Raw genomic sequence first — 23099 nt, forward strand, 5'->3', positions numbered from 1 at the left:
GCGTTCCCGAAGTCGGAATCGGCAAAGGTAAACCCGAACCTTGTTTTTTTTTTCGTAATTTTCTAGTGCTTAAATAGGATTAAAAATCCATAAAATATTCGTGGTAGCTTAGAAAATTACGATTCTTTTTGCAATAGCTTAGTAATATTGCTAAGGACCGCGGGGCAAAGTTTTATAATTTTTAGAGCTTGTTTGGGCAGTTTTTGCAAAAATGATCAATAATAAGGACTAAATTGAAATTTTGCGTATTGTGATGGATGATTGATTTGATGGGCCCAGGAGGGGCTGTGTGATATGATTGAACTGTTGATATATGGATTGTGAATATAGAAGTGTGTTTTGAGCCCTTTTGCAGGTTGGGTAGGTCCTAGGTATAAGGGAGACTCTGCCGGATTTTCGGCACGACTTAGGACGTATTGGGTCTTTTCTTGATTTGTGTTGAGTCAGATTGTATTAAATAAATGTAATATGATTGTCAGGTGAGCCGGGACAGCCTTCTTCCTCCGCCCAGCCGCCACAGTGATTGTCGTCAAGTCTGTGAGTAGAATATTAATTTTAATTGTAATTTCGATATTATTATATGTTCAGCATGCCCATGCATCACTTATATGCATATATTTATGTAGTTAAACTCTAGGCACGATTTTTGATGCATTGATAAATGTTAAAGTGCCATGTATGTTGTTGTGGTAATTTGGAGCAGTGTGCGTGCGTGTGATGTGGTGTGGACTATGGATAGGACGGGTAGACACGGCTTGAGTTCTTCGCTGGGACCCGGTCCTTCGGGGTAGACACGGCTTGAGTTCTTCGCTGGGACCCCGATTTGGTATTTAAGTGGAAGTCCGAAATGTGAGTTCTTCACTGCACTGTTGGATTTAAGAGAGTCAGATAGGGATCAGCTCCCATATATTATGATTGATGTTACAGGGTGCGTGAGTGCTCCAAATTACCTTTGTGATGTTATGATGTGAAAATGATGTGGATGTTGCATTTCACTCTACAGGGTGCATTAGTTTTAGATAGTTATAGAGATTATGGTTAAAATTGATATTTTACTCTCTGAGTCGAACGCTCACTCCTGTTCAATATTTTTTCAGGTTACAGGAGGATTTTATTTTTGTTAACCTGCTTTTCTCCTTCGCAGGTTGTTTATCAATATTTGTGTAATTTTAATTACTCCTAGAATTTCCGCATGTGTTAGCAGTAATTATTTGAATTTGGTCTGTAATATTATATTCATGTTGGACCTGTAAACTTAATATTTTAAGTCTGTTTTGATGGATTGGATGAGGGAGCTGAGCTCCCGTTTATTATTATGTTGATGAGTATGTGGAGGGTGAGCTGAGCTCCCCAATTGACTATATATTGTGTTTACAGGTCGGGTGAGTCGAAAACTCCCCGTTGGAAAGTCCATTTTATGGCCGGACTCTGTCCGTTTGTTTTCTTGATATTGGGCCCAAATGGGCCTTAGAGTTGGGTTAATGAACAGTTAGGCTTACTACGGGCCTCGGGGGCTTTAAGCTGGCCCAGGTCCTAGTGCCGGTTCGGCCCATAGGTTGGGTCGTGACAGAATACCAGCAATAAATGAAATTTAAATTAATAATACATAAGATTAGATAAGATAGGGTGCTCCGGCACTGAATATGATATTTCTTGCTCGGCTACACTGTATATCGGGTAAGGGACATTACATTATTGGTATAAATTGATTTAAATTTTATTTATCTTTTTCATCGGTAAATCGTCTGTAAATAATCAATGAAATTCTGTGGTCGATAAATTTCTTAATTATTTTTAAAATTTCTTGTAGTGAAAAATTCAAAATATTTAGAGAAATACTGACTATTTTTTTTTCTATACTTTTTTTTTAACATTTTCTCTATTATTAGTTTAGATTAACTGGAAACCTATTAAAAACTTCTACATATTGAATAGTGTTTGGAATTAATATTTATTTCTTTTTTACTTTTTAAATGTGAAACTTAATAAAACAAAATTAATTAATATAAATTTCATTCAATCAAATTTTATTAAAAAATTTAAATTGTATTGTAAAAAATTATACATTATAAATAAATTCAAAATTAATATAATTTAAAAATAGTATTTTTTTTTATTAATCTGTAAAATAAATTTTAAATTATATAAATAAAATTTAAATCAAAAACAAAAAAATGTATGAAAAATATGCTATTAACACTCCTCAAATAAGCTATTTACATGCATGTTAGAAATGTGACGAAGAAATCAATCCGTATTCTTGCATTTCTTTTTTTTTTTTTTTTTTTTTTATTTTTTACTTTGCAACTTCCATGTTGGAATACCTGCTAAGCATCCATTAGCATATGCGCTACATACGATATTAGTTGTTTAAAGAGTTAGTGGGGCATCGTTCACCTTATAAAGTTGGCAGAATAAATAAATAAACAAATAAAAGTGCGTATTTCTTTTAGTTTTTTATTTCTTTCGTTGAAAGTGTGTAATTCTTATTTCATGAGTTATTTTATCTAAAAGAATTTGAATGTGGCTTATGAGACAGATGGATAGGTATTTAAGAATATGTGATTTATATTCTCAAAGCCACTCTCCTATTTAAGCTATAGTGCGATTCTCCCTTTCCCATCTTTATTTAATAATTTTATTACAATTAAATAACGTTAGATATTACATTTTTTTTTCATATTATATTAAATTTATTTCTTTAATTCTATCAAAGATATATATCACATATATTAGGATTAAGGAATATAATCTCTTTGAAGATGTGGCTCCATGATTTAAATCCTTATCCATGAAATTGAGAATTTGTTTATGTGGCTTTAACATAGAAATGATAAAGTTTTGATGTTGTCATACCTTATCCCTTGTAAGGCATGACATGTTTCCATAGTATATCTAATAAATTATCAAACTATACCTACCAATAATCCATTAAATATGCTACAAGAGATTTTAAACAAAACATAGCATTTTATTTTATTTTTATTTTGTGGAAAACTGCATGGTGGTGATAGTTAAAACTTTAACAAAATCCATATTTATAACCTGTTAAAATCATAAAGTAAACCAAGTAAAAGATTTTGCCCCAACACGTTTCACAAGTATAATAAATTCAATTACATATCAAGTAGACATTTATTAGAGGAAATAAACTTATTATTTCAAAAGGTACATTTTGCATAAGTCTCAAAATGAAGTTTTAAATATGTACAACTCAAAATGCTAGAGCAATATAATGCTTTTCAATACAAACTGTTCAATGTCCTTACATTCATACATATAAGTACAAAATATATCAAAAGGAATTACAAGGGTATACCTAACGTAAATACCCACAATCAATACAAAAGCTGCTCCAAGTCTCTCACTCAGCAGCCTTACCCTTTCCCTTACTTGCGACAACATAAATAAGCTATCGCTGAGTATATCACTCAGTGATACACAACTAATAACTTTAAAACTTAAGGTAAAACATAACTTGTCAAAATACAAGAAATCATATATTTGCATAATCATGATAGCATCACAAAACTTTCTGAGTTCATAAGAATCATTTATTGAAATCACATTTTGAATGAGAAATCATACTTCACAAATCACAATTGACAAACTTAAGTGTTGCCACCATCAACACACAGTTTAGACCATGACATAAAATTTCATGATCAATGTCGTATTGTATACCATGACAAAGCAATCTCAACCTCACTAACCGTTATTATTGAGGGAAGGGCTAGCTAGCTAATGAGTACTTATCTAGTCTCACCCCACTAACCATTATTAATGGGGGACATAATCATAATCAAATATCAAACTCCAAGTAGCCGTAACTACTGGGGAGATCCGAAAGGGACTGTCATGCTAACTGTGGTTTCAAAACAATTTTCAAACGTTTCCCACTCAATAATTATATTTGCAAACCAATAAACACATTCAATTTATCATAAAATCCATATAGAGGTGGCAATACCTAAATTTCTCAAATGTAAGAGAAAAACTATATTTCATTCAAAGTAAATTCGTTCCAAATAATTTACAAGTTTAAAAATAAAGAAAATGGTTAGTTGTGCACAAACTTTCAGTGAACTCTTTTCTTCTTACTTACTTCTCCTTGTCCATCCCAACTTCTTTTTCTACTAAAAACACACAAATAGAATACCTCAATACTCATCTCAATTGCTGCCAAGTACTCATTACATAACTGTCTAATGCATCCTAAGTTAGCTTTGTAAATTTTAAAGAGTTTTGGATTTTGGACAGCTTGGTGCTTTAATTTTTAAATCCAATTTTTACGTAGTCCACTGAAATTTCACATCCTTCCTAAGTAGCTTAGTCAGTGGCGATGCTAGCATGGAGAATCCCTTCACAAACCTTCGATAATACCCAGCTAAACCAAGGAATCTCCGAATTTTAGTGACATTTTTGGGTGTCTTCCAATTAAGGATAGCTTCTACTTTGCTAGAATCCACTTGGATGCCTTCTGCAGATACAATATGCCCCAAAAATGTAATCTCCTTCAGCCAAAACACACATTTCGATAGTTTGGCATACAACTGTTTCTCCCTCAAAGTCTACAATACTATCCTCAAGTGCTTGTCATGTTCCTCTGCATTCTTTGAGTACACCAAAATATCATCAATGAACACCACTATAAACTGATCCAAATATGGCCTGAAGATAGTGTTCATCAGGCCCATAAGAGTAGCTAGAGCATTAGTCAACCCGAATGGCATCACCAAGAATTCATAGTGGCCATACCGAGTCTTGAAGGTAGTTTTAGGTATACTCTGCTCCTGCACTCTCAACTGATAGTAGCCCAATCACAAGTCAATCTTGGAGAATATAGTTGCATCCTTCAGTTGATCAAATAGATCATTAATCCATGACAGAGGATATCTATTCTTTATGGTCACCTTATTCAACTGTCTTTAGTCTATGCATAGATGGAGAATACCATCCTTCTTCTTCACAAACAATACTGGTGCTCCTCAAGGTGACACGCTAGGGTGGATGAAACCCTTATCTAGCAACTCCTGTAATTGCACCTTTAACTCTTTCAACTCAGTAGGTGCCATCCTATAAGGAGTTATGGAAATTAGTTCCACATCAAGTATGATCTCAATGTCAAACTGCACCTCCCTCTCCAAAGGCAATCTCGATAATTCTTTCGGAAAGACATCTGAAAAATCACATAAAGTAGGAATATCCCTTAATTCTGGACTCTCCACTTGGGTGTCTATCACATGGGCCAAATATGCTTCACACCCCTTTCTAATCATCTTTCTAGCAAGTGTAGCTGAAATGATGTTGGATGGCAATAAATGCCTCTCCCCGTATATTACTACATCTGCATACTCAGGAAGACCAAAAATGACAGTCTTCAGTCTACAGTCGATCATGGCATGATGCCTGGCTAACCAATCCATGCCCAAGATGATATCATAATCTAGGAAGGGCATCTCAATAAGGTCAGACAGAAATGTATGTTCTTAGATCACCAAAGGACAATCCTTATACAACCTATTTACCCTAACCTCCTAACCTAATGGACTAGTCACTAATACATCAAAGTCCATTTTCAAGCAAGGAATAGTAGCAGAACAAGCAATTCTAGCACTAACATATGAGTGTGTGAAGCCAGGATCAAACAACATATAAATAGCTTGTTCAAAGATGGAGAAGGTACCAGCCACAACATTTGATGTCTCAGCCTCATCCCTCTAGAGCATGGTGTACACCCTGGCTGGTGCACCACTCTGCTCTAGTTGGCTCACTGTGCCCTAGCTGCCAGAAGTGCTGCCTCTACCCCTGCCTCGGCCTCTACTAACTATTTGTTGTCCTCTACAAGCAGAACCTTGAGCAGACCCCTCAGTGGTGGTAGGTGGCCCAGATCTGCGCGCACTAGTGCAATCCCTAGTAAAATGCCCACTTCCACCACAATTATAGTTGGCTCCTGTGGCCTTATAACATACTCCTCCATGAGTCTTGCCACTGGTTTCACAGGTATGGATAGGAAAGAAACCCTTGGATGTCTGTTGACCAGATCTAGGTGGCCTCTGTCCTGAGAATCTTCCCCTACCAGATCCTCTGCTGCTCGGTCCCCCAAAACTCTTTCTCTTACCCGGATTGCTACTTGAGCTTTGACCTGAAGTCTTCCCACTTTTCTCTTTTTCTTCTATTCCCTTTTTAACAGCCCCTTTTAACTCAATCCTCTCTAATTCTAGTGCTCGGGATATCAGTTCTGAGAAGTTCTCATGTCAAAACCCAACTACTTTCATTCGTAAGCTAGGCCTCAATCCGGCTTCAAACTGCTTGCATCTATCCCTGCTAGTGGTGAGTAAACTCCAGCATAGTGACTCAGGCAAGAGAACTCCCTCTCATACTCTACCACAGTCATATCCTCTTGCTTCAAACTCAAAAACTCTTGAAGCTTCATATCCACATATGTATCCGAAACATACTTCTCTCGAAATTCCCTAAGGAAGTCTTCCCATGTCAACACCGGGGACTCTACCAGCCTGTGGGGAATGGTCTTCCACCATTCATAAGTGTCCCCTTGCATTAAAAAAACTGAGTATTTGAACTTCAAATCATCTGTGCAATGTAATTTCTTAAATACTCTCTCCATTCTCTCAAGCCATTGTTCTGCTTCCAATGGGTCCACTGTACACTTGAACTCCATTGCCCCATACTTCATTAACTTTTTATACTATTTAGCTGGAGATGGTGGTTGCACTGGAGGTGCTTGTACTGGAGCTTGGACTAGTATATTGCCAACCATTTACTGAAATAGTGCAGCCATCTGCTGAACGAACTGAGCATGAAACTGCGTGGGCGGGATGGGCGCAGCTGATCCACTGGCATTCTGAGGAGCTAGGGCCTCCCCCTATACCTTAGCTGCTATTAATTGCTCTACGGTGTGATCCCCCTCTTCCATATTGAATCACAAAGAATTCTACTCCATGGACAACCAACACAAGAAGATTTCCCTCCATTGGTCCATATTTATGATGTAATGCACTATATGTATTAATTAATGATAATTGAGCAGTTTTACTTATAAAAAATTTTCAAATATGCAATTTCAAAACTTGTATGAAAACCAAAGCTCTGATACCACTAAAACATATCACACCTTATCCCTTGTAAGATATGACATGTTCCCGTAGTATACCTAATGAATTACCTAACTACACCTACCGATAATCCATTAAATATACTACAAGGGATTTTAAACAAAATATAGCATTTTATTTTATTTCCGTCTTGCAAAAAACTGCATGGTGGGGGTGGCTAAAACTTTAACAAAACCCATATTTATAACCTGTTGAAATCATAAAGTAAACTAAGTAAAAGATTTTGCTCTAACCCGTTTCACAAGCATAATAAATTCAATTACATATCAAGTAGACATTCATTATAGGAAATAAACTTATTATTTCAAAAGGTACATTTTGCATAAGTCTAAAAATGAAGTTTTAAATATATACAACTCAAAATGCTAGAGCAATGTAATGCTTTTTAATACAAACTGCTCAATGTCCGTACATCCATACATATAGGTACAAAATACATCAAAAGGAATTACAAGGGTATACCTAACGTAAATACCCACAATCAATACAAAAGCTACTCTAAGTCTCTCACTCAGCAGCCTTCTCCTTTCCCTGACCTGCAACAACATAAATAAGCTATCGCTGAGTATATCACTCAGTGGTGTGCAACTAATAACTTTAAAACTTAAGGTAAAACACAACTTGTCGAAATATAAGAAATCATATATTTGCATAATCATGATAGCATCACAAAACTTTCTGAGTCCATAAGAATCATTTATTGAAATCACATTTCAAATGAGAAATCATACTTCACAAATCACAATTCACAAACATAAGTGTTGCCAACATCAACACACAGTTTAGACCATGACACAAAATTTCATGATCAATGCTATGTTGTACACCATGACAAAGCAATCTCAACCTTATTAACCATTATTAATGAGGGAAGGGCTAGCTAGCTAATGAGTACTCATTTAGTCTCACCCCACTAACCGTGTTAATGGGGGACATAATCATAATCAAATATCAAACCCCAAGTAGCCATTACTACAGGGGAGATCCGAAAGGGACTGTCATGCTAATTGTGGTTTCAAAACAATTTTCAAAAGTTTTCCACTTAACAATCACATTTGCAAACCAATAAACACATTCAATTTATCATAAAATCCATATAGAGGTGGCAACACCCAAATTTCTCAAATGCAAGTGAAGAACTATATTTTATTCAAAGTAAACTTGTTCCAATTAATTTACAAGTTTAAAAACAAAGAAAATGGTTAGTTGTGCACAAACCTTAAATGAACTCTTTTCTTCTTACTTCTGCTTGTCCGTCCCAACTTCATTTTTTACTGAAAATACATAAATAGAATACCTTAATACTCATCTCAATTGTTGCCAAGTACTCATTATATGAATGTCTAATGCATCACAAGTTAGCTTTGTAAATTTTAAAGAGTTTTGGATTTTGGACAGCTTGGTGCCCTAATCTTTAAACCCAATTTTTACCTAGTTCCAATCATAATTTGGTGAGGTGTTCCCCATAAAAATTGTCCCTATAGGTCTCATCTTTATTTCCCTTTTTGAATCACCTCATTTGGAGTTGCATATCCCAAGTTATAGTCAAATTATTTTACTATTTACGTGGACAGATTTTAGTAGATTTAATGACTTAACTTTGCCTAGCAATTTGATTGAGTTAAATCCATAATTTAGCCTTAAGTTCTTCATATGAAAAGTTCTACTATGTTTTAGATTTCCATTGGTTTGAGAATCACCTAATTTGGAGTTTTCTAGAGTGAGTTATGACAATTCAAATTTTACTGTTCAATTGCCTAATTTCTGCAGGTTCCATACTCTGGCAGATTTGTTGACCCAAATTTGCTCAGCAATTTAGTTGGGTTAAATTCATAATTTGGCTTCAAGTTCTTCATATGAAATGTTCTACTATAGCTTAAGTTTCCATCGGTTAGAGAATCACCTAAATTGGAGTTTTCTAAAGTTAGTTACGATAATTCAAATTTTACTGTTCATGTGCCTAATTTCTACAAGTTCCATGTTCTAGCAGATTTGTTGACCCAATTTTGCTCAGCAATTTGGTTGGGTTAAGTTCATAATTTGGCTTCAAGTTCTTCATATGAAACGTTTTACTATATTTTAAGTTTCCATCGGTTAGAGAATCACCTAAATTGAAGTTTTCTAGAGAGAGTAATGACTATGCAAATTTTACTGTTCATATGATCAATTTGCAGATTTCCAAATTTTGGTAGATTTGGTGATTCAAATTTGCTTAGAAGTTTGATTAGGTTAAGTTCACAATTCAGCCTTAAGTTCTTCATATGAAATGTTCTACTATGTTCTAGGTTTCCATCAGTTCAAAAGTCACCTAAATTGGAGTTTTCTAGTGAGAGTTATGACTATGAAAAATTTACTGTTCATGTGGTTCAATTCTGTAGATTCAGAATTTTACTTCCAATTTCAAGGTTCATTTAGGGTAGTTTATGGTCATTTTCTAGGTAGCATATCTCCATGAAAATTCTAGCCCTATGTCTTAAGTTTCATTTCCAATTAGTTTCACACTAATTGGAGTTGTATAGCTCAACTTATGAGCTGTCAAACACACTGGACTCAGTGTATAAAATTCTGCCCTAGGTTTAATTGTTAATTCCTTCAATTACTCTCTCTAATCAACATCAATTCACATTTAAATCATCCCAAATGACCATAATTTAACATTAATACATCTATAGCACTTCATAGCACAAAAACCCCTAATTTTTCAAATCCCTAGTTTGTAATTTCCCCACTCCCTACCATTTCATCACTTCCATTCATCCTATATATGTCAATTCAAACTAAAGGAACCTCAAATGATCATAATTAGGTTCTATAACCCTCAATTGCATAACATAACATGAAAGCCCTAATTTTTCATGAACCCTAATTTTCAATTTTTTTCATTTTATGCAATTCCCATGTAATTCTACTACCCTAAACATGTATACACTTCAATTAAACTTGAATTTATCATTAATTTAATTAAAACACATCAAAACCCTAATTTTCCCCAAGTTGGCCAAAAATCACACCTCTTCATACATGCATGTTTTCTTTCAATTTCTCATGAAATTTCATCATAATCTAACTTAATTCAAGGTTTGTATAACTAATTAAGCATTAAAGAACTTACCTCTTGATGATTTCTTTCCAACTTCCAATTTCTCCTAATTTCTTATTCTCTTTGCTTTTAATATTTCAATCAATGTTTACTTTGGTGCTTACTACAATTTAGATGGGAAAACTCATGAAAGAAAAATGAGGAATTGAATTTGAAGAGGGGTGTTAATTGAGGAAGAAGGAAGAAGAAGAAAGAAAGAAAGAGAGAGGGAGAGGAGGAGTGTGGGGAAGCACAAATGGGGGGAGAGAGAAGGGAGTCTTTCCTTTTTATATTTACCTCAATTTTAATTTATTTAATTAATTTTAGTTGAGTTCCCAAAGCCCATTGGTCCTAAAATTTTAATTGGATCAAAATGGAAATAAAATTCTAAATTTTTATTTCCTTTATTTTCTTTCCACTTTATACTTGAATTCTTTTTCTAAAAAAAATTATTCCATAATTCAATTCATTAATTTCGTTTAATTTAATTGACATTTTGGTCAAAAGTTAACTCTTGGAGTAAATTGACCAAAATGCCCCTCATCGAATTTTAATCCCTCTTTTTGAAAATCCCCGATGAGTCCTTAGGTTTTTTATTCACTTGAATTTTTATTGTGTCTATCTCAATAAATTTTCCTTTTATTTTTGGTCCTCAATGTGTTTTTGAATAGTACTAGTCACAGAAAAAAATGGTACTATTCAGAGCTCGGAGGTTCGGGGTGTTACATATGTGACCTGTCAATTTGATCTGATATATTGTAATTTATTTTTTTTAATAAGCTAAGATTTTTAACTATTAAAAAAATTAAGAAAAACTTAGTTTGAAACATCCACACTAAACTTAGATTAATATGTCTCCTCAAAAAATTCAATCTCGAGTAAAGCAAATTAAGTGAAAAAACCTAATGAAAAGAACAAATAAGGAGAAGAAAACACCAAAAACAAAAAGAAAATACCAAGCACAAAAAAGAAAAACAAACAAGAACAACAATCAGGAACCCAAACTAATACAAAGCTGCTGCTACAATACAAGGACCTATGGTAAAGATAAGAAATGAAAACAAGGGAACTCAAAATGAAGCATGGGGGATGCAAAATGGTCTAGCAGACCAATGAATAGCAAGTTAACATTCCCCAAACCAACCTTGCACAACGTAGCACAACACATACGAATCAACAAATAGAAGCATCAATAAAACTTCAATAGCCTAAATTTATAAATATCCAACTATAAGAAAGCCGTAAACTCTTCATGATGCAAAGCCCCTTACTTGGCAAGGATGTATGCTGTGGAGTTAGCTTTACACAACAAATGCTGGAAAATCACATTTGGCAACAACATTTTCAGATTAATCATTGAATTTAACAAACTATTAAGTCTCCAAGGCCCAACACTAGTACCTTAAAACCCAAGGCACTATAATTTTTTTAGTCAGATTTAATAATTATATTATAGACCAAATTACCATCAAACACAAAATGAGAAGATAGTTGAAGAGCTTTATGTACCACTGTTAATTTTGCCTCATTCGAATCAAGAATGCTAGTGGGACAAAATAAGAGACAAAGAAAGCTTCCATATTTATCTCGAAGAACCCCTCCAACACCACTGATACCAGGCTTACTAAATGCTAAACCATTTGTGATCCACTTAATACAATGCGGGGGTGGTGGGTTCCGTTCAATTGGTAGATGAGATCTTTTCTTCTTGACCCAACCCTTAATACAATCAATAGCTTGACTAAGTTGCAAGCTCATGTAGGTAAAATGGACATGCCTGCTTTTCATCCAAATTGCAACTCTATAGAATCTAATGCAGTAGAGGTCAATGAAATTATGCTGCAAATTCTTAAAAACCACCTCATTCCTATGAATCCAAATAACCAAATTATAGCAAAGAATAAACTAATCCAAAAATCCTTGAAATTTCCCTTTAACCAACCATCTCCATTGCAGAAATAAAAAAAATAATGCAAGAGTGAATACACGCATAAACTTCCACCATCAGAGGAAAAAACACCATATTTTCTAAGAAAAAGGACACTTCAATAGTAAATGATCACTTGTGATACACTTATAACATATAGATATTTTAAGACACTATTGCACTATATTTCATAGCATTTAGGTAGTTAATTGCATGTATTTTACTTTGTTTCATCAATTTTTATTAATTTAGTTTATCTTCACTTAATTTCATGTTTTATGTACCTTTTTAGGTATTTTAAAGGAAGTCCAAGGTGTGGGAGTCGATTAGACAAGTTTGGAAAGTAAGAAAAGCAAGAAAAGCTACTGCATAACATTATATGAGTCGTGCACACATGAAGCCTGACCCGTGTATCCTTCTAGCCAAGAAGAACCAAAGAAAACTTGAAGAAGCCACAGTACACAGATCGTGTAACTTACCCTGTGTAAACTTCAACACTCCCATGTAACTTGCTGTCTCCCACTTAAACAAGCCCAATTTTATCGAGAAACTTACATGGCCCAAGACCGTGTAGTTCCACATGGGTCATGTACTTTGTAGCAGGCAGACTTCTGTTGCAACTTTGATTCCTTTCTAATCGCTCCAAACAGTCTTTTAAGGCTCTTGGGACTCTAAAACATGACTTTGAAGCACTCGATATAAATACTAGAAGAACGAAACAAGGAGAGGGACCCCTTTCCAGGGAGTCTTTTAAGTTAGAATTAGCTTTAGTTGCAAACCCTAGTTTTCTAAGCCGTTTGAAGAGAATCTGCATTAGCATCAAAGAGAAGGGCTCTCAACTGAAGTTCTAAAAGGTCAAAGCTGCAGAATCTTTATTCTGGATTTTTTTGTTTTATTTCTTAAAATTACTTTATGTTCCTTCATTTCAATTATAGTATGTTTGTTAAACTTACCATGAGTGAGTAGTTTCTTTAATTCTAGAATTAGGAGAGTAGCACTCTTAATTTCTGTTATGGATACATACTAAGTTTATTTAATGGATTTGAGTTTTGTTCTTTGGTTCAATGTTCTGTGCTCTTAATGCAAGCTATGTGTTGGTACCCACTTAACCATGATACGAGATACTAGTTGAAGAATTGAAAGGTGAAGATTAGTATTAGACATAAAAATTTTGAACCTAGGAAATATGACTTAGAGATAGGCTGACATCCTCTATGGAATCTCATAATTAATCAAAGGACTAAAAGGATTTTAATTAAGATTGATCACCACGAAAGTAGGGTTCAGATTAATTAAAACACACCTTAGGTACCTTGAGAGAGGACCTAGGATATTTTTGGATTAATTTTCATCAAAGTAACAATCCTCAGTACTATTAAATAGGCAAGGTCAAATCCATAATAAGGTTAAAGTATGAAATCTTAGTTCTAAAATTGTTTAGTTCATAGATTCCTAAATTAAATTCACAGCTTTATCTTTCTTTAATTCTCAGCATTCATAGCAGTAGTTTAGAATAAAATCTCTCCACAACTTCGATAGTTTAAACAGTTAAAATTGCTGTCTAGCTTAGTACTTACGCTTATAAATTCCTTGTGGGAATGATACTTTACTGTGACACCCTCACTTTAGGTAGTTTCAAACATTTTACTATTCTAGTAAACTGACGTTTATCTGGACAGTTGGAATGTCTGGAACCATCCTTAAAGTGAAGTGGGGAGTCATAATTTAAATTATATTAATACTAATTAAATTAAAAGTAGTCAAAAGAAATAGATTGAAATCAGTTAAATGTGCTCTAGTTGTAGGGATGGGGAACTAGCTACGGAAGTGACTGAAGTCAGTGTTTTGGACTGCCTTATACTCTAATTACTGTGAGACACTGTGAGACATTTAATTTAGACTGAAATAAAGAATTAATGATTTAAAGAAATGAAAAGGAGTACGTAAGTTACATAAGAATGCAAAAAGGGACTTCTTGGGTATTACGGAAAAGACGAACAAAAATCTGGCAAGAATAAAATTTAGTCAATTAAATTTAAAGGTCCAATATTGATAAAAAAAATGAGATTAATTAAGTTAATGAAGTTAGATTAGCTTAATTAATCATGATTATGAAATTAAACATAATTAAATTAATTAGTCAAACCTAATGATTGTAAATGTCAAAATAATTACAAGTTTGTCATTTCCCACTAATTACAAAATTGCCATTATGGGATTAAATAATATAAATATCAAAAGAAAGAGACAAAAATCTTACATTTGCATCTTCATCTTCTTCCTTCCTCTTGTGTTATCCCAACACCATCACCATTCCTCCATTGATGCATCATTCCAAGCTCCCAAAACCCACAATTTCTTCCATGAATTTTCTAGGAAATCAAGAAAAACCCCTAAATTAAGCCCTAAATTGAAGAAAGGATGCAAGGAAGATAAGGAATTTGGAAGATTTGGGAAGATAGAAAGTTAGCCAAATTGAGGTATGTGGTAATTCAAGTTTAGTTTGTCATTAATTTATGGAATTTAAGTTAATTATGGAGATTTCTATGGAATTGATTGAAGTTGTGTATGTTATTAAGGATGGGAAATACGATAATGGGAGAAAGGACTTAGGGATTGTGTTTTGATGCAATTAATTTGATTTGTAGGCTTGAAATGAAGTTGTAAACATGATTGTGAACTTGAAATTGCTTAGAATTAGAAGATGGCAATTACGGTTTTTATACAATTAGGGTTTTTATGATATGAAGTTTGTTTAATGCTAATATGGTTATATTATGACTATTTAATGTGCATTTGTTAAGAAACATTAAAGATTTGGTGAGGAAATTAAGTGAATTGATGTGGTGCCTTAAGTGTTGAATCTGGACAACTTGAGTCTCGTGAGGTTAAATGTTCATAACTTGAACTACATAACTCCAATTGATGTAAAACTAACGGGAAATGAAAGTTTACTAAAAATTTCATGTAGAACACTTGCCCTGAAAATGACCCAAAGATATCTAAATTAGGGCTAGAATCTAGTAAAGCAAACCTAGAATCTAGAAAATTGACCAAATGAATAGTACGTACTTAATTGACCATAACTCACTCTATAAAACTCCAAATTGAGTGAATTTTGAACATGTTTAATCCTGAGACACAGGGGAATAATTCATATTAAGACATGATGCAAAATTATGGTTGTAACCTATCCAAAATTGCTTGATAAAGTGAGTTAAGAATTCTGCCTGGATTCTAGAACTGACCTGAAACCTGAGAAATTGTCACTTGAATAGTTTTGGTAAAATGACCATAACTTAAGCTACATAAATGCAAATTTCATGATTCTAAAGCGAAAATACACATAAAACATAGAACTACAACTTTCATGTTTTGACTTAGACCCAGATGTAAGGGTAAAATGGTTGAAATTTTAGAGTAAGTCAGAATTTTAAAACTGAAATTTCTGCAACTCAGCAATTCTTGCATGTGACCTCCGTGTGGTTAATAGAGCATACCTTCCTTTGTACATCTCCAATTGAGGTGTTACAAAATGATTTGGAAACTTAAGACAAAGGCCTAAAACTTTGATTTTGAGACTCGGTACAAATTATGAGTATAAAGTGCTCGGATATTGAATGTGAGTTTGAAGTGAAAATCTGGAAAACCTGAAATTATAGGATAAGGCATCCAGAATAGTACCTAGTATTTTGACCATAACTAATGATCTAGACCTTCAAACTGAATGATTCAAAAAGATAATTAAAGCTAAGACATAGAGGACAACTTTCACGAGGACTAATTTGACAAATTATGACTAGAACTAAACTGAAGTTAAGTTCTAAAGACATGTTCAATTGCTGCCTTGCAGTTAGGAATAGTTAGAATGTGTAGCTATCTTAGGAATTGTAACACCTCTATATTCGGTAGTGCGTTCTACTATTTCGGTGACTAGTGTTTGTTTGGATAGCTAGAATGCCTGGAATTACACTAAAATGTTAGTGAGGAGACATGAAATAATGAAATACAATAGAGAAAAATACAAGAAAAATAAAAAAATTAATAATAACAATGAAATGTGACTAAGTTAAATGAGCCAAACCCGTAACGATGGGTGACCGCACCGGGAAGTTGCAGCGAGGACTGTTGACTAGCCCTGGATCGTGGAGAACCCTGGAAAATATTTTTGGGACTTAAATAAACATCTATTGAGGTATAAATGATGTCACACCCAACTTCCCCGTAAGATGTAACATGATCCCGTAGTACACCTAATGAATTACCATACTTGACCTACCGATAACCTATTAGATATACTACAAGGGATTTTAAAACAATTTTCGTGAAATTTAAATCATCGATCAAAATCTGGTATTATAAAATTTTTTTCCAAAAATTCGGCAAAGTGCCGACAGTATTTTGAGAAAACAGTTCTTCAATCCTGCAAAAGAAAATACTCCCAATATGTTTTCTCAAATACAACTCCAATAACTTCATTTCAATTCACAATTCAAATCTCGATAAACAATCAATTCAGTTTCAAACCAATCTCATCATAAAGAAACATTTCATTGATTACAAGACTTAAAATTTATATTACAAAACTATTCAAGTAAATGAAATCTCAATTTTACATTTACAATAATTTACATTTAATTACATACCAAAATATTTTACAAGAGTTTTTATACAACTGCTCAAATAATTTACATACATATTATTACATGCATACATCAAAACCTATGTACATGGGTATTCCTATGATATACCTGGAGCTTTTCTGAATGTCTCTTCAAAGAAGCTTACTCAATTGCTATATACTCTTTTCACCTGCGACAGCATACAAAGCTATCGCTGAGTGGTGAACTCAGTGGTGCACAACTATAACTTAAAACATAGTTCAATATACCTTAGCAAAATTACAGCAAATAATTTGGAAATCAGGATACTCATCAAATTCCAAAACTTAAAATATTCATTGCCAATAATATAAATCATTTGTATAAAATGACTTTGATCACGAAATTCAATTTATCAAATCATAACTAACCATTTAAGGTAAGTCTAACAAAATCAATTATACATAAATCATAATTAAAATCACAATTCTTTACTATTCAAAAATCATTCTGCATCTCAAAAACCATTCTGTATCTCAAAAACCATTATATATCTCAAAAACCATTATTTATCTTAAAAGTCATTCTTTATCTCACTAACTATGCAAGACTAATTCGAAAGGGCCATCTTTGGGGTGATTCTAACTCCCTATGGTCGGGGAGGTCGAATCATCGTGCATAGTACACATTACAATAATGAATCTTCCGAAAGGGCCATAACATAAAAAACTTAGATCTAACCTCTAATAAGAGGAGAATCTAAGCCTGTGCACGTACCATGGTAATCAAAACACAACTAACTCCATTGTCTTCTCAACAAATGAGAGAGACGGGTAATAACCTAGTCAAGCATCTATAGTGAGATATAAAACAATATCACAATCCTTTTAATGAGCACAAATCACAATACAATTTGATTCAAAGTCAATTCTAATATCCAATAATTTTTATGCTCATCATAATTCAAATCATAAATTTGCATTTTTCCATGCAAATTGCCCATCACAATTCAAAACATGTTCTATCACAATTTTCCAAAATATAATTTATTTAATTCACAACAATGCTTAATACTTATGGAAATACCATTTCATAAAGCTAAATTCATACATACTATAAAAATTTCAATAATCATTGAATTAAATCCAATGCTTGTTAAACATAATACATAAGAAAATATGTCATTTAATCATATGAAATATTCAGAACAAAATCAGTTAAAAACTAGTTATGCACAAACCTCTGATAAATGTCTCTTGGTTCTTACTCAGTGTTTCCTTCCCCTTCCCTGAGTCTTTGCTAACTGAAATACACAATTTGAAGTGTTTCAGTACTCATTTAAACTGTCTCTAACAATAAGGCTTAATAATTAATTTATTGGATTCTATTATTTTCCCTAGTCAACCTAAAATGTTGACCCTCGATGCACTCTAAGTGGATTAGGTTTAATGTTACGAATATATCACATTTTATAGCCTTTTTGTATTGGTACATGTTACCAAATTCATTTTCAAGTATATTTCATTTCATTGCAATTTGTCGGATTTCGGTATACGAATTTGACCTAGCCGGATGACCTAGTTTCCTCGGTTTCGAGTTCTGGTCCAAACTACAAACTTGTAGGTCTATGTCTTATTGCACGTGGGGCAAAATTTCATGTCATTCTGAGTTGTGTGAACCAAGATATGGTCAATTTACTAATGCTGGACAGAATGCACTAAAATGGTAGGCTTAGGTCATTTTTAGGTCACTTTTGGTTTGGCCAGTTTTGGTACCCGAACTTGTGTAAGCTATTTGGCTTGGTTCTGGCCATTTCTGGGCTTTGGTGTCTTCATAAGAATTGTAGATCTATGTCTAAAATATTCATGGTAAAAATTTTAGGTCAATTGGACCTGTTTTGAGTAAGTTATGGTAAAAATACTAACAACTATCCAAATGATCAATTTTCAGGCTTTCAAAGCACTAATTTGGATTTGGTCATTTTTCAAGTCACCTTCTTGGTAGAATTTTGGTAAGCTTCCTTCATGAAAGTTGGCAAATTTTGTGCCTAGTTTCACCTCCAATTGGTCTCATACCAATTGGAGTCACACACTTAAGGTTCTAAGCCAAAATATACACTGCCCTGCTAAACCCTTTTCAAACACCAAACCAAACACAAGTTTACTAATTACATCTTCATTTCCCCACCATATTCTGCATTTGGCACTAACAAAAACCATTCCATTCTCTACATTATAGGTCAACTTGGACAAAATATAACCACTTCAAATACACCAAATGCAGTCACCATTCACAAAGTTCAATCCCAACAATGTATACACATAAATACTTCTAATCATCACACAAACTTCCATCATCAAATTACATACCTATCACTACTGTTCCACACATATATATTCTGCCAAATTTTTGTACAATATTTCAACAACATTTTATGAATTTGAACATTACAAATTTCCATTTTGAGGCTGCCCAAAAATTATACATACACATCAACTTCCATTTTCACTTTTCAAGCTTACCATTCAACTTCACACATGGAATTCAACTTCAATACAATTAAACATTTAATTCAACATCTTAAACTACCATCTACATGCATAAGCAAGCTATACAATATGAAGTTCCATGGCTACCAAAACTAAGGTTCACCAATACTCATCATTTCCTCAATTTTTCTTAGCAATTCAACTTACCCAAAGCTCAACACAAGGATTATTGAAGGAAAATGGAAAGATTAAGTACTAACCTCAATTTGAGCTTTACAAATCCATGGAATTTCCTCTCTTTTTTGCTGCCCACATACTGATCATGGTGTGAGGACCACTTTTAATGAAGGGAGTTTGAAGAAATATGGCTTGGATCATGGTAGATTTGAGCTTATGCATGAATGGCCATGGAGTTTTCATGGAGAAGAAAAATGAATTCGGCAAAGTGAGATTAAAGAGATGAAGATGATGAAATATGGCTGTCCACTTTGTCTCATATGCTTGTATATGTCCCACTAAGTTCCACTAATTTTAAAATAATAATAATTTAATTAAACTTTTAATTATCCCAACTTTATCCCTTTAATTTCCCTTAATTACATTTCATTCTAATTTCATTTTTCATGAAATTTTCAAAATTTAATACCACTTTATTTTCATGGACATTTAGGTCATAAGCTAACTCTAGGTGTCAAATGACCAAAATGCCCTACGGGTTATATTTCAGATTTTTCAGTCCTGCCGATTTACTCCTTGTACAACCGATTTCTTTAATTTTTGTTTTTAATTTATATAGACTCACTAAATTTTCTTTGACATTTCCAATGTCAATTACACCTTAGTAGACCTTTAATTATGTCCCGAAAATATTTTTCCTGGGTTCCCCGTGGTCCAAGGCTAGTCAACGGTCATCGTAGTAACTTCCCAGTGTGGTCACCCATCGCTACGGGTTCTGTAACATCCTCACTTTAGCTAGTCCGTACAGTCTACTGTTCCGGTGACCAATGTCGGTCCGGACAGCTAGAATGTTTGGAAAAATATTTAAACTAGAGTGAAGAACCATAATTAACTCAAATATTTATAAGGAAAATTTAGGAAAAATTTTAGAAATAAAATACACCAAAGTTAAATGAGCCGGTGCCCTAGCGATGGGTAACCGAGTGAGAAGTTGCGGTTCTCGCAACTAGGAGCCCTAGACCCGAGGGAAAAATTATAAAATAATTATTGGGACTCCAGAGAAGGGTCATTGAGGTTCTTATGGCATTAGAATGCCAAGAAAATGCTTAGAAAAATTTTTCAATCGGTACAGACAATTTTGGTCCGTTAAGCCAAATGGAGGGCATTTTGGTCATTTCGTCTTCAGAGATGATTTTTGGCCAACTTGCCCAGTTAAATAAATAATTTATATAACATAAAATATGACTAAATGTTGTTAAAAATTTGATTGAAATTAATTAGACAAGAAATGGAGAAGAAATGAAAGAAAATAGCATTATGACATCATAATGATGTCATTTAAGTTTTCCCAACCTATCCAACATGGACACATGGCATCAACTTATTTTACAGAGACAAAATGGGCGGAAAATGAAACAAAAAATCAGATTTCTCTTCCTCATCTCTTCCTTGCCGTGAACCTCCACCATTGTTATCCATTTGCAAGCTTTCAAAGCTTGATTTTCCTCCACTTTTACCCAAATAAACCCTAACCTAGCAATATAAAAAAACTGTTCTATCATCTTGGTGAGTCATTTGGGAGTAAAAAGAATTAAAAAGAAAGAGTTCTTACAAGCTTTGGATTAGCTCCCTAAGAGGTTAGTGACTTAAACTTATGTTTCTCTTTAAATTTATGTTGAATAAGTATAATTGAGTGCAAAGCTGCAAAGAAATTTGCTAAATATCTTGTGTATGTCCATCTCAAAATTTTGGGTAGCCTTGAACCTAGTAGAGTTTTGAAGATTTCTTGGAATTAAATTGCAATTTGGCTACCTTTAACATTAATACAATGCTTAGGACAATGGAAGGTATGTAAATGCATGACTCAAGATATTAGGGTTAGCGTTTGAGCATAAATTAGAGACTTTAATCAGTTAATGGTGAAAATAGGTTTTAATGGTCAATTAGTGACCATTTAGTTCTGTTTAAATAAAAAATAAAGTGTGTTGAGTGATGGGATTTGGGTTTGGTGTGGCTGCCCTTGGTGACCTGCAGAATTGGACATGAGTCTTGCAGGTTTGGGCAGCCATAACTTGAATTGTAGAGGTTCAATTGGTGCAAGGCTAATTGGAAATGAAACTAGACACATAATGGCACAATTTTAGTGAAGAAACCATGCCCATAAAACCAAACCAAGTGGACCAAAAGCTTGCCCAAATCCAGATGACCTGCAGTCTACCTGGGCAAAATGACTAAATGAACAGTGTTTGGTCATTTGGCCATAAATTAGTGTAGAAAGGTCCAATTGACCTGAAATTTTACCAGAAAAAATATGAGATATAAAACAACAACTTTCATGAAGAAACCTAACCCAAATTATGACCAAAACATATTCAAAAGGTGAGTTGTAGTCACTGTTTATTACATTGTAGATATGGTCAGTCCAGAAATTCTGGACAAAATTTCAATCCAGCAAGTTGTGGTTTTTGGACCATAACTTGAGCTAAAAAACTTCAAATGGAGTGATTCAAAAAAAGAAATGCAACTAGACAAAATAAGGAACAACTTTCATGTTGATCAGTTTGCCAAATTCCCACTGCAAAATTGACCAATGGAATAGTAAAAATAAAGTATAAAAACTAAAAATTCTGCCCAACTAACATTAAGCTTAGAAATGGTATTGGCAACCAATACCAATAAATTTTAAATGCAAAATGTGGTATGTTGATGATATTGGAACCAATGTACCTATTGCCTATGAAAAAGTCAACATTTTTGTTGACACAATGAATGGAATAGTAACACTAAAACTTAAATTTCAAAAATTATGAAACTTAAAAGTGTAAAATGCCCTAGTATACCTAACAAGATTGGTTTGGATACCTTGGCATGCCAATAGGGTTCTGTTAGCAGTACTGCATATGGCTTCATGCCATTCTGTGTTTCATGGCTTTCCATGCCATTCTGTGACATAATAGCCTTTGGCTATGTTATTTGAGTTGATATACTTGGGTTTTAACCCTAACAATTATTACAGCTTATTAGCTATTCTGTTGCACACCGGGAGACACAATGTGACCAATGGTGTGATGGTCCGAGGTACTTAGTATCTAGTGTCAGTTTACCCGTTTATCCAGTTCAGTCAATTAGTATGGGTTACTCGAGCAATGATAATAAACCTTACCAAATTTTAATCGAATAATAATGCAAATAATATCAGAAGTTAAGTCTACCAAAAATGTAAGCACACATTCTGCATATTCGTTTTATTTTATTTTATTTTATATTGTCACCACTAAGCAGAATTGCTTAGCGCGTCACTTTTGCCACACACAGGTACTGGAGACCTAGCTGGTGAGCCCAGCAGACATCAGACCAGGTGAGCTTTCAGATTTGCATCCGGAGTCCCGAGTCACCTCACACCTGCAGTGCATATGGTAGGACATAGGATTTTGGGAGCATTTTGTATTTTGGCATTTTGTATTACTTTGGATTGTAACTATAAACTCTTGTAATTATGTATTAATGTAAATATATGAAATTTCATATTATTGAAATTTTCTGCATATTGTATGTTGATAAATGAAATGTTGAGAAATATTTATGAATATGCTTCAAGTGATGAAGTGAACAGAAAAGTTTTAAAAATAGTATTGTGAATTGAGATTGAGATTTTGAGATTGACTTGAAATGTGTATAATGGAGTTTGGA

At 33.7% G+C, this 23099-nt stretch overlaps 1 protein-coding gene across 1 annotated transcript; it reads right to left on the reverse strand.

Moving 5' to 3' along the window:
- Positions 1 to 5780: 5780 nt before the first annotated feature.
- Positions 5781 to 6628, reverse strand: LOC131180121 (uncharacterized). Its single transcript, XM_058147737.1, has 2 exons — positions 6310 to 6628; positions 5781 to 6241 (listed from the first exon to the last, which is right to left on the reverse strand). Exons 1-2 carry the CDS (start codon positions 6626 to 6628, stop codon positions 5781 to 5783), a joined length of 780 nt encoding a protein of 259 aa, XP_058003720.1.
- Between the last annotated feature and the right edge of the window lie 16471 nt (positions 6629 to 23099).

Source organism: Hevea brasiliensis, chromosome 5 (assembly GCF_030052815.1).
Source record: "Hevea brasiliensis isolate MT/VB/25A 57/8 chromosome 5, ASM3005281v1, whole genome shotgun sequence".
Classification (NCBI taxonomy): Eukaryota; Viridiplantae; Streptophyta; class Magnoliopsida; order Malpighiales; family Euphorbiaceae; genus Hevea; species Hevea brasiliensis.